The 13833-nt window shown below is 32.3% G+C and overlaps 2 protein-coding genes across 3 annotated transcripts; both read left to right on the forward strand.

The window, feature by feature from the left end:
- The first annotated feature begins 2033 nt into the window (after positions 1-2033).
- On the forward strand, positions 2034-7227 carry LOC124912377 (tRNA (guanine(37)-N1)-methyltransferase 2). Of its 2 annotated transcripts, XM_047452989.1 has the most exons (13): positions 2034-2145; positions 2355-2486; positions 2901-2998; positions 3353-3457; positions 3589-3651; positions 3811-3884; positions 4718-5237; positions 5309-5404; positions 5661-5783; positions 6065-6171; positions 6255-6329; positions 6403-6477; positions 6829-7227. In XM_047452989.1, exons 2-12 carry the CDS (start codon positions 2392-2394, stop codon positions 6475-6477), a joined length of 1431 nt encoding a protein of 476 aa, XP_047308945.1. In that variant the 5' UTR covers positions 2034-2145; positions 2355-2391; the 3' UTR covers positions 6829-7227. The 2 variants fall into 2 exon arrangements, with proteins under 2 accessions (XP_047308945.1, XP_047308944.1); XM_047452988.1 differs by lacking the exon at positions 6829-7227 and having other exon boundaries at positions 6403-6767.
- Positions 7228-8467: 1240 nt separating this feature from the next.
- LOC124911650 (glucan endo-1,3-beta-glucosidase 8-like) lies at positions 8468-10383 on the forward strand. Its single transcript, XM_047452154.1, has 3 exons — positions 8468-8712; positions 9162-9282; positions 9373-10383. The coding sequence occupies exons 1-3, from the start codon at positions 8468-8470 to the stop codon at positions 10381-10383; spliced, it is 1377 nt and encodes a 458-aa protein (XP_047308110.1).
- The last annotated feature ends 3450 nt before the right edge of the window (positions 10384-13833 follow it).

Consider the following 13833-nt stretch of genomic DNA (forward strand, 5'->3'; position numbering starts at 1 on the left):
GGTTGCTACATTTGTAATTTATTGAATAAAATAAATGTGTTTTATAATTTTAAAATGATACTGTAATTTTAACATATATATTACAAATAAACAAACACAAATGTTTAATCAATCAACTGAATTCTAAAATAAATATAAAATATAAACTAAAACAATTAAATGTAACAAAATATAATAAAAATATTGAACGAAGAAGTTGAATCAAATTAACTCTTGATTTTTACAGAAAACACTTACAAACACAAAAAAAAAGTAAACAATCAAATGAGTACATAATGTTAAATAAACATCTTATTTTCAATAAATATTAATTTGATTCCGGTAATTCAAGGTTTTCAGACCATTTATATATATAGCGATTAAAACAACTGCGAATAAACTGAATAATATATAGTAGAAAAATTAAGTTAAATCAAACTAATCCTAAAATCGTCATACCCTTCTTATTTATTTCGTCTTTTTCTCCATACGGCTTCTTTCTTTCGTTCAGACGGGGTAGGCACAAATACAATAATATAAATGCATTTTAATAAGTTTTTTTTCTTATGTAATCAATCCCAATGATTATTTGATTTGTTAGGGTTTATTAAAATATTATATATTTTCCATTTGAAAACAACGGTTCAACAACTATTAATTTGTTTCTTTCTTCTATAGTTATAAACTTATAAATATCATTTTAATTTATTTTTCACAACATGTACAATCTTTTTTGTTATATAGTGTGGTATACATGAAAGTAGGTGATTTGGAATCATAGTCAACTAGATTGAAAAATGTATATAAAATTATTTAATAAAGAAATCCACCCCATTTATAATTAAATTGAGTTCAAGTCTCCATTTTAAATAAACTCAACTTACATCACTTTTTAAGAAAAATAAATTGAAGACAAAATTTAATAGGGAAGCTAAAAATTCAAAATGATGATAACATATAATAAAAAAAATTAAAGTTTGAATATGACCATGATACATCTATTAAGGGTGATGAAATTTGATTTCAGGTTAACTAAGTTGATAGAAAGCTTCCCGTTAGGGAAATGGGTAATTTTTAGTGTTATTTATTGTAAAAAACACAAAGTTTGAATATTTGGATATTGCACCATTTTGTCAATATTTGATTAACAACCAAATTCTCAAATTAGATCTCCTTATTCCAAAAATTAAGATTTCAAATATTTTCTATAAAATTTGAATTTTTTATTATTAAAATTATACAAAAAAAAAAAAAAAAAAAAACGATTTCAAACACGATTAACTTATTATCTACGCGGTATTTACAAATAAATAAATAAATAAATGTCACTATTTTAACTATCAAATTTCAGCGAACGTTGAGTTTAAACTTTCGATTTTTAGAGAATTGATAGTTAAAACTCTAATTTTTATGAAATTCGGTAGTTAAATTAGTGACATAAACATTTTATTTATAAATACTACATAGATAATAAATTAATCGTGTTTGAACCTTAAAATTTGATTATCTTCATTATTAAATTATGCTTTGTTTTATCTTAACGGTTTCAAATGCGGTTAACTTATTATTTACGCGGTATTTATAAATAAATTAATAAATAAAAATACATGTCACTAGTTTAACTATCGAATTTTAGATAATCGATAGCCAAAATTCTCACTTGGATGAAATTTTGTAAATTAACATTATTTGAAACAGTTAAAGACAAAACTTCATTTTTTTTATAACATTTATAATATTGAACTAGAATTATTATTTAAAAAGGGGTCTAAAATTTGAATTATCCAAATCCCAATTTAATAATTCCTCCATAAAAGGAAAATAAAGGATTTGGTTATAGCCCAATATTATTAAAAACAAGTCCACTAGGTTAAATTTTGTAAATTGGAGCCTAAATAGTGATTTTGAAAGTTAGAGACCAAAATTACAATAGTGACCTAACTCCGAGTCCTCAATCGTTATTCCAGCCTTAATTTGAAAGTTAGAGCCCAAAATTACAATAGTGACCTAACTCCGAGGCTACAATCGTTATTATTCCAGCCTAAAAAAAAACTGAAAAAAATAAAAAAAATAAAAATCATAAACCCTTCTCTTGGAACCCTTTCTTCTTCACCATAACCCCTCGCCGTCGTTCGCCCTAACCAGCCACAGTCGCCGGAGATCCAGGTTTAGTTAAACCCTAGATCTCTCTCTCTCTCTCTCTCTCTCTCTCTCTCTTTACTTCAGTTTAATTGAGAGGTATAGTAAACTCTTGATTTTAATTTTGAAATTCTATTAAGTGAATGGATTTTCTGCAATTGAATTCATATTTATACATTACGCTGATATTATTCCTTCATTATCATTTCACTAACCTACTCTTTTTCTGGTTGTAGAGCTTTCCATTGGGGATATCTGTATAATAGAATTAACATGTTGGACGAGAGCAAATTTGAAACGCATCTGAAATTGTGGGCACTTCGGGTCCCTCGTGAGCTTTGCAAGGTTGTCAGCCGCATCTTGAATGGGTATAATCCGATTTTTTATTTAATTTGTTTAGTTAGTAGTTGGTTTATCTTGGATTCACTTCAATTGAACATATTTAACCCAAACCCTAAATTCTTAAACCAGCAGGAGGATGGTATCACATTTCATATTCTGAAGCTAATTTCTTTCTATGATTATATCCTATTTGTAGTCAAAGCTGTTGAATCAGTCTAACTTCACATGTTACTTACTACATGCTGCTGGGAATTTGTCATATCACTATTATCACAGTTATCACTCCCTGGTGTTATAATCGATTGGCTTTCAGTTATGACTTATATATTCAAAATCTGATACTTTATCCATGAAGTATGACAATAGAATGCATTCTTAGGAAGGAGCCTAAACATTTTTTTTACTTTTCTGAAAATTACTATTTTTTGCTTTTTCTGCAGTTATTTATTGGACAAGCCCCGCGTAAAGCCAATAAATGAAGACCCAACAAGTGAAAAGACCCGTTACCTTGTACTATCTGAGAAGGTTCAACATTCTGGTAACTATATTGAACTTTGGTGTTTACAGTCACAAATGAAAATTCTTAATGTGTCTAACGTATCATTGTGGGAATTTATACACCTTATATCATCTAACATAGGCTCAATAGATAAAATCGGTGGAAGAATATTGCAATAATTGTGATGTATATTTGGATTATGACCAATACCTTTTTGGTATCTTGTCAGAGTATTCTGTTTGCTGTTATAAATGATTAAATCCTACATTTATGCTATGATGTATCTTGTCACAATTATTTGTTTGTTTTGTTTATGTAGAACATGCCTGTTTCTAGGGATGTGCCAGCTAATGACACACAATTGCTTATTCAATCTTTTTTTACTGTAAACAGATTTATCAGATATTCCAAGTGAAAAAATAGATGAACTGAAGTTGCTTTTTGAGGTTGAAGTGGTTCCCTATTCTCTGACATTAGGATATTCTTACTGGGGCGCAGGTAAAGATTCTGTTTAAAAAATCGCAATTATTTGGACCTATCGTGGCCTATGGCTGTAGAAAGTCCTTTCAATTTTGAGATTTAATTTTCTCTGTTTTATGATGATTTATGAATATGAACCTTGCTTCTAGATCATGTGCTGAAGCAGATTCTACCTCCCGGAGTTGAGGTACCTTCATCTTTTGAGACTGTAGTTAAGTATTCTTATTGTTCTTTTTCTTTCTATTCTGCTTTCTGTCATCACTTATTTCTTTCCTTCAATTTCCTTTCGAAGACTTTCAAATATTTCACCCATGGCAAGGCCATTCACATTTATTTGGAAAAGTCTAATTATATTAACTATTTTTTTGCAGGTCACATTGCCCATCTGAATCTCACAGATGATACACTTCCTTATAAAAATGTTATTGCAAAGGTCATATACGATGTATGTTCATTTTCTTTGGCCTTTTATGTTCTTTCTTACTAAGCATTCATTAAATGAAACAACTTCTATATTTACTTCTTCAGTATTACTTGAGGGAAAGCAACCTAGAATTTTGAAGACGATTATGTTCTGTCACCTCCAAGCCATATATTTTTAAATATAATGTTGAGGATCTCCTTTATATGCTTTTACCTTTTTTTCAGAATGAAGTTGATACAAAGTGAAGTACTAGGCTTAGGTATAATAGGTAAGTAATGAGATATTAGGTCAAGAATAAAGGAGATAAAATATACTGCATTACAATGAGAACTTGAATGCCCTAGGGCTAGGAGAGAGATAGAGACATTACATTAGTATTCAAGCATACCTCTTACATGACCCCTAGCCCTAGCTTAACTACATATAGTATTACTAAATAAACTAAGCAATATTAATCCAAAACCTGCTAACAAAGATCCACTAGCAAAGGCCCACTAATAAACCAATTTTACCCTAACACGTATCAGAACTCTCTTGCATGAATATTCTCATGTTTAATACTTTAAAAGTTTAATGTAAGTAGATGGCTGTCTTTTTGTATTGCATTCATGTCACGCATTCTTGGAAACAGAAGGGAGTATTTTTCCCCATTTAGCAAAAAAAATTGCATGTTAATTTTTCTAGTTTTTCCTTCTTTATCATTGGGCAAAAAGATTTGATTGACAGCTGGTCAGAATTGCATCAAGTCCGGCTTACCTTATTTATTCAAATATGGAAACCAGCTTTTTCCTATATATATATTTCCTACAACTTTTTATACTTATATTGGGTTCTCTTTGTACGTTTTTAATCAGAAAAATCACCCAAGGATCAGAACCATTGTTAATAAAGTTGGAAGTATAACCAATGAGTTCCGTGTGCCAAAGTTTGAAGTTCTGGCTGGAGATGATGACATGGTTACAGAAGTTAAGCAATATGGTGCAATATTTAAACTGGATTACCGCTCGGTTTATTGGAACTCAAGATTGGAACATGAACACATAAGGCTCGTCTCTCAGTTCCAATCAGGAGACACAATTTGCGATATGTTTTCTGGTATTGGCCCATTTGCCATCCCAGCAGCACAGAAAGGATGTCTGGTTTATGCGAATGATTTGAATCCAGATAGTGTGCATTATTTGAAGATTAACTCTAATTTAAACAAAGTCGGAGAACTGGTCCGCACCTACAACTTGGATGCGAGGAAATTTGTTCGCGAATTGATGTCATCAGCTTCTGCTCATGATAGCATTCTTGAGTCTTGTTCTCACCCTAGCACAGGGGAGACGTGCATCAAGCAGGCTACTGTTGAAGTGGATTCTATAAATCCTGAAGGTATTTTTAGCCTACAAAGATATATGGTATTTATATCCTTTTCTTCTAAACTTAGTATCTATGGGGTCTAGGTAAACTTGGAGCTCGCGAGATGGAGGCAGCAGAAAGAACATGCTCAGATCCTGTTGCAAGTGTCACTGCGGTTAAGAGGTGCTCTGTTCAAGAAGGTGAGGTGGACCCCACCAGATCACCATTGCTAACTTGTACTGCATGGATAGAAAGTATTAATTTTATTTTTAAAAACGGTTTAGTGCCATTTTAATTATTAAAATGAAGTCCAAAAAGTGTCTTTACAAACAAGTTTTGCAAAGAAAGTGAATACAAGTGTCGTTTTCACACAAACCAAGAACAGCAAAACAAAATGAAACATTTTGCACAAATTTGTAATTTTTTTATAACTTTTGACATGGGGTGTTTGTACAGATAGTAAGCCGGAACATAGGAAAAGCAAAAGAATAAAAAGCTTGCAGATACCAAGTACTAAGCCATGGGAGCATGTTGACCATATTGTGATGAATTTACCCGCTTCTGCTCTACAGTTTCTTGGTAAGTGTCCGAACATAAATCCCCTCAAAACGGATATACAAAGTTTCTATTACCCAAATAATAATCTGTTAATTCTTTCAGACGATAACTAAAGCATCTTTTCTTCTTTTCGCTTTGTAACATTTGAAGTTGGTTGCTAAATTCCTACTAGAAAATGAAATGCTTATTTTTCAATAATACACTTCTTCTGTTGCTTTACATGTTTGTGATTTTATCATGAATTTTTATTTTTTATTTGGTAAAGCGATGAATATATGAATGGGATGGAAATGCTCTTGCAGATGCATTTAGGGGCCTTATCCAAAGGAAACACTGGAAGGGTCCTTTACCCTTGATTCACTGCTATTGCTTTATGCGGTCCAATGAAACCAAAGAGTTTATGTTTTCTGTAAGTTCCAATAAAAACTTGTCCAACCAACAAGGTGCGTTGTAAACTAGATACAAGTTTTTTTATCAACTTATTTTTTGTAGGAGGCCGAGTCTACCTTAGGTGCTAGCATAAAAGAACCAGTGTTCCATAAAGTCAGAGATGTTGCTCCGAACAAGGTATATATATGATTAATAATGAAATGTTCTTATTTTCTCACAATATTTTCTATAACATTTCTCTATCATGCAGGCAATGTATTGTTTAAGCTTTAGATTGCCAGACGAGACATGCTTGAACGAAGAAATTTCCAAAAGCACACAATAGGTCAGCAAATAGTGTTCCCCTCCTATTTATATATAAGCCGACTTTGGGTGGCCCTTGTTTTTCCCATCTTTACTTGGCAAGAAAGCTATTATTAAGGAAAAGAAGGAAATAAAGAGGAAAAGCCACTTACTTACTTAGTCATCAAGTGCTTATTAATACTTTCATTTATTTTAATTATTCAATAGATAAACTCGACTGACTGTCACCTGATTTTTCTATTTGTATGTTGGTGCTACTACTTTACTTTTTCCCCTCCCCTGTTTGTTATTGAAATTATATTTTTGGTGAGAAAGAAATCATTTTTCAGTGATATTATTATGTTTATTATTTGGGTTTTGGTTTAAATGTTAGGTTTTTGCTATTAGCAAGAGACAGGAGGTAGCAAAAGGATAAGAATGAGGGGGCAAAAGGCATTATTATGTAAAAGAGAAAGAGTAGACATATTTTATCCATCTTATTGAGAATGGCACAATAAACAAGAAAGATCCTTTGAGGAGCTGCTGCTGCTATAATTTATAATTGAATTTTGTATGGGATTAGAAACTTTAAAGAAAAGGTTTTAACTTTGGGAAAAGGGTGTTGTTTTTGGGGGTAAAAAGAAGATCAGCAAGAAAGAAGGGAAAGATTGAATTGGGGATGATACACGCCAGCTCAGGCTGTAAAGTTTGCTTTCATAGACAGAGAGATACTCATCCCCATCAAGTCAATCTTCTTTCTAGTCAAATCTTTTTAGGAGGATTATGTTAATCTTACACTAATATTTATGTTCATCTTTTTTTTTGTCTTATTTTGTATCAGCACATGTGTGTATAGTAGAATCACTCACTTTATCTCTAAATTTTTATTAAAATTAATGCAAGATGAGATTTAACATTAAACAAAATTTAATCTAAATCTGTAAGAAAGTTTGTTCCTTTATGCCTTATTCGGATTCGGGTTATTTAACTTATTGATGATTTTGAGGTTATGCTCGAATGACTACTTGTAATGAGAAGCTTGGACTTTAATACAAGAGATCTCTACTGGAGCGGATGTTATTCGTGAACAATTAGCCGATCTAGATTTACGAATTATTATGGATTAGTCATTAGTAGAATGGAAAAAATTATTATTTAATTCTTTTACTTCTTGTTGCTAGATATTTCGTTTGTACACATCTTCTCTTTGTTTTCCGGACCTTTAGTGGGTTACAGATAGAGTTCGAAAATGTCAAATCTTTGGTGATGAATTGCGAAAACTTCAGGATAAATATCCTACATCTAAACCGAATTCTTTATGGTTAAAAAATCTCTTTCTAGTTGTTCTGAAACAATTAGGAATTTCTCTAAAAGAAACAAGGGTTACGCTTCTGATAGCAACATGGTATTATGTGGTGATAAAAAATATGAAATTATATCCAGAATTATGTAAAAAAATATGAGAATGTCATCTAGGCGTCGGTATATTTTTGATAAAAAAACTTAAAATGTATTAATATATAATAAAAAATTATAATTTAAATACATATTTTACAAAAACAACAAAATCCCTCAAATAATCAAAAGATCTATCAAGCTCTTGGAATTCATCAGAAAATTAAAGAGGAAAAGTGACATCTCCTATAAATTTGGAGCTTGACATAAATTTCAGAGGATAAATAGCAAAACTAAGAACTGTCTAAAGAAAGGAATCTACCATTTTTCTCCAATTCATCACCTCTTTTTCTCCCTCCAATAAACTATTAAATTTTTTCTCTTTAACAATAAAACCAGTCATTTAAAATTATTTGTGAGTGCTTGAGTGACAGACAGAGATATCATTCTGCAATCGTCATTCCACCATATTCTATAAAACCCATATCATAACAAAGACTTAATCCCCTTTTCTTCTTCTTCTTCTTCTTCTCTTTCAATATATGATGATGGAATTTGCACAGTACTCCTTGATTATGTTATTGTTCTTGGTTACAATTTTGACTGAAGTAGAAAGCATGGGAGTGAACTGGGGAACAATGGCGACGCATTCTCTTCGTCCAGAAATGGTGGTGAAGATGTTGAAGGAGAATGGGTTTACAAAGGTGAAGCTTTTTGAACCTAACGAGAAGATTTTGCAGGCATTAATTGGATCTGAAATTGAAGTAATGCTAGCCCTTCCCAATTATATGTTGCAGCAAGTTAGTTTGGATCATCATTTCGCTTCTGCTTGGGTTAAAGCCAATGTCACCCGTTTTTGCTATTCCGGCGGTGTCAATATCAAGTAATCCTCTGTTCTTGACATGCATATTCTTCATCAAATGTTTCAATTTGAATTCTCACTAAAAACGTGTTAAGTTGAATCCGAGAAAGAAGCCACCCAATTCATGCAATCTCTTTTACACGATGATGACAGATGAGATTCTTTTTTTTATACATTCAATATCACACTTTACACGTCTCCAACTAGGATCTTGAATCATTTTCCACTTGTATATTCAAGATCTCAACTTTTTTCCTCCTTGTGGGTTCTTATCTTCCTTTTTCGATCATGTGATTTCACTTCCCAATTATCTGTTAGCACGTCTCTTTCATTTTTTAACTCAATTCACAGTCCCAATCTTTCTGCTTGCTTGCATAATGTTAATGTACTACGTCACTGACATATCCTAAAACAAAGAAAGCTACATTCTTTCTTATCATTCTTTCATCATGCTTCATGCCCGCCTGCAGATATGTTGCTGTAGGAAACGAGCCATTTCTAAAGACCTACAATGGAACTTACCAATTGCTCACACTTCCAGCCCTGAAGAACATTCAAGAAGCTCTCAATCACGCTGGCCTGTCTTCAAAGGTAGAAGAAAGAACACACTTTCCACTGTTAATCACTTAATTGTTGATTAAAACTTGACAACTTGTATATATATCTCTATCTTCAATACAGGTAAAGGCAACTGTCCCTTTCAATGCCGACGTCTACTTCTCCCCTGAATCAAACCAAGTTCCATCAGCAGGCGATTTCCGGCTAGATACAAAGGACCTCACAGTTCAAATCATACAATATCTATACTCAAACAACGCCCCATTCACAATCAACATATACCCATTTCTCAGTCTCTACGGAAATTCATACTTCCCATTAGATTACGCCTTCTTCGACGTAGCCTCAAACATACCCATGAGAGACGGGGATAAGCTCTACACAAACGTGTTCGACGCCAACTTCGATACATTAGTTTGGTCGTTAACGAAAGCAGGCTATCCCGATATGAAAATCATAGTGGGTGAAGTCGGATGGCCGACAGACGGAGATAAGAACGCGAATACAGAAAACGCAAAGAGATTCAATCAAGGGTTTGTTCGTCACGCACTTAGCGGAAACGGAACTCCAGCGAGAAAAGGCGTGATCGATTTCTATCTATTTAGTTTAATAGATGAAAACGCAAAGAGTATCGCTCCTGGTTGCTTCGAGAGACATTGGGGGATTTTCGAATTCGATGGAAAAGCAAAGTACGAATCTTTACTCGATCAGAAACCTTTGGTGTCTGTTCGAGACGTGGGTTATTTGGGTCGAAGATGGTGCGTATTGAATCCGCGTGCGGTTCGTTTGTATGAAGGGTTGTTGGCGGAAAGTGTTGATTATGCTTGTAGTATGTCTGATTGTACGAGTTTAGGTTATGGATCTTCTTGCAATAATCTTACTGCGCAGGGGAATGCTTCGTATGCTTTTAATATGTATTATCAGATGAATGATCAGAATATTTGGAACTGTGATTTCTCTGGATTGGGTGTCGTTACTCATCATGATCCTTCTGTTAATACTTGTAGGTTTCCGGTCATGATTAAGCCGCCGCGGGACGGCGGTATGCCGATGGTGGTGGTGCATAAGACTCTGCTTGGTGTTCTTGTTCTTATTGTTGAGCTCTCTTTAGTCTTTTTGCTTCTTGTGTCTTAATATATATATATATATATATATATTGCATTATTTTCCATTTGGTTAACAAAAACTAAAATATTTATAGAAAAAATAAATTCATGAGAAGTTGAAAATTCATTTATTCAATGTTTTTTTTAGCATTCAAGGTTATTTTATATTTGATATTTAATTTGGTGTTGGAATTTTTTCGATTCATTTTCTTCTAAATTATTTTTAAATAAAGAATTAATCTATCCATATTTTATATGGAGAACTTGTGACAATTAATTCCTCATGAATTTCTTATTATTTCTATTAAATAGGTAGATGATTCATTCTAATTTCACATGACACTATCAATTAATTATTATTTTAGCTGCCGTTCTGAAAATTTACTCTTTTGACACTGTTCATTTTTTATTTGCTCTATTTCAACCATCTTTGTTAATAAACTCAACTAAATTGGAGTAATCATTATCAAATTGCATGGTTAATTGTTTTCCATTGATAATTTTAATTTTTTTAAAATTATATAATAATTTGATATTTAAATCATTAATTTAATTGTTTATTTTGATGATGTAAATATTATTTTGTATTATTTAGTTATTACTTTATAAATATAACTTTAAATAGATTTAATTAAAAATTCATTTTTTTTTATAGAGAAATGATTTTGACAACTAAAATATAACGAAAGAAAGATCACAAATTTGAAGTGATCTGTCACATGAATGAGAGAAAAAAATTCATGTATAAAAATATTAATAATTAATTAAAAAATGACCATGTTAGGAAAAATGACCATTCAGGAAAATAATAATATTCGATAAATATTTATCTCGATATGGTTACGTTCGAGACATTTAACTGGAACGTAGACTATAAATCAAGTTTATTTTAATATTTTTGTCCATAACATGGTAATTTTCGTTTTTGAACGTTATCATTTGTTTTCAAATTTATTAATATTATTTTTTTAATATGGTTTTTTTTTCATACAAAAGTGGAAAACTACGTAAGAAAGGGAAATTTGATGAAATGACCCTACTAATAGCTTTAATTCCAAAAAAGGCATGCGTCTGATAATGTTTGCAAAATGGGTATTTTCGTCCTGCGAAATGTTTGTCTTGCCCTTGTGACTGCACTTACTCGAATTACACTTACGCGAATTACACTTACGCGAATTACACTCACGCGAATTATACTTACGCGAATTACACTTACGCATAATATGTAATACGTTGAAAGACGCATATTACATATACGCGCATTATGTAATACATTATGTAATATGTGTATTTCATACTATATAAAACGCCTAATCTTGACCATCATTTTAAATCTCAAATTTTTAGGGTTCCGACTCTCTCTCAAACCCTATCCCTTCGATCTCGTTGCTCCGCTAAGGTAAGACATTCTCGTCTCAATGCATTCTTATGTATTCTAGGGTTTTGAATATTATCCAAGTGATATTATGTTGGATGCAGGATCTAGGGTTTTAAGGAAATCTTAAAATTTTATCTATGTAAAGATGATGACAATCAACAACACATGGGTTTGTACTTCATTGATCTATGGAAGCATAAGTTAAACTTTTATTTTTGACAAATGTGGTGGCCTTCTTTTTTGTTCTAGTTTCGTGTCAACATTCCTAATGGTGACATGGTGGGACACACTGGTGATATTGATGCCACCATTGTTGCTTGCAAACCTGCTGATAAAGCTGTCAAGGTCTAACTTCTATTCTTAAATCTTGATCATTTTATTGACAACAAGTTTGTATCTGGATTCTATTACTAAATTTCTTTTAGAGAGTATTTTGTCTAATGATGATTTAAAGGACAAGATTAGTAATGAGTTGTTTGAAATTATTCTTAAATAAACAAGATCAAGTAATGCCTAGGAATCCACCAATCATTTATGGGATATATAGATTCAGATACTTTTGAATTCAGCTGTTGTTGTTGATTGAATTCAGTTTTTGTGTATTTGGATGTTGACAGATTATATTTGATGCAATTGAGCAAGTGGGAGGAATATATGTGGTTACTGCAGATCATGGAAACGCAAAAGATATGGTAAAGAGGAACAAGAAGGGAGAGCCAGATCTTGATAAAAATGGAAATGTTCAAATTTTGACCTCTCACACTCTTGAACCCGTAAGAACAAATTTGCATTATTATTATTACTATATAAAGGTGAAAAACCGAGAAATAATTCATGGGTTTGGTTGTATTTGTACAAGTGCCTATTGCAATTGAAGGGCCAGGTTTGACGGCTGGTGTGAGGTACAGGAAGGATGTTCCAACTGGAGAACTTGCAAATGTGGCTGCCACAATTATCAATTTCCATGGATTTGAGGCACCTAATGACTATGAAATTACCCTAATTGAAGCGGTTGACAACTAAAACCACAAAGCCAAAACAGACCATCTTCGAGAAAGAAGGGTTTTGACTTTTGTGTTATTTTGCTCATTTTTGTCTACTGTTTATTTAGCCTTGTGAAGGGGGGGGGGGGGGGGGGGGGGGGGGAGAGAAACAGCATAAGCAGAGCTCGTGAAGGAACTTAAGATTACCAAGTGGAAACTTAGGGCAATTTAACTCGGATGGACAGTTTGATAATTAGTAACTAGATAAAATACAATATGTTTCTTTTTTATTTCATTCATCCTAGGTAATACTTTTGTATAGTTTGATATTTGTTTAGTGTTCTTTCTTCTCTCTGTTATCTGTTGGATAGACATTGTTAAAAACTTATTAACAAAATTTAATTAGATGAATTGAAATTCTTTGTTTATTGTGGGTAACAATTAGAAGTTGGATATTCCAAATTGAAAGTGTTGACTTTTTATTAGATCATAATTACAGTAGTTCAATTTTATATGAAGTAATCACCGTGTTTCAGTAATATTTGAAATAACAGAGTACCGTTAAATAAAAGTAAAATGGAGAGAGACATGTGAGGCATAAGGTAATAATGAATCATCATTTTAAGGATTACGAACGTGAATTTCAGCAAAAAGTGAGCGGGGACCGTATCTTTGTTTTTATATGGGCTAGTGGTGTTTTTATATGGGTATGTCCTCCTGCACACCAGGTGTTTGACAAAATCTTTGAACCACCAAAGAATCTCGTTGTTGTTTATAATAATTAATTGATGAGTTCTTTAAGTACAATAGGTCTTGCTTTGAGTCTTGTTTTTGGGTTCTTCTGCACCTTCTTATCCTTCACTAGCCCACCCTACAAATAAATCATTGAATTAAACCATATGCGAGAAATAGACAATATGCGAGAAATAGACCAAATACGCGAAATAGATAAAATGCGAGAAATAAACCAATTACGAGAAATGTCATTCACGCATTTTTATCTAAAACGCGTTAATCAACTCACGCATTTTAGATGAAAATGCGTGAATGACATTTCTCGTAATTGAGCGGTAAATCAGACACTCGAGGGGTATTACAGACTTTTCGCAAGATAAAA

This window comes from Impatiens glandulifera, chromosome 8, assembly GCF_907164915.1.
Source record: "Impatiens glandulifera chromosome 8, dImpGla2.1, whole genome shotgun sequence".
In the NCBI taxonomy this organism is placed as follows: domain Eukaryota; kingdom Viridiplantae; phylum Streptophyta; class Magnoliopsida; order Ericales; family Balsaminaceae; genus Impatiens; species Impatiens glandulifera.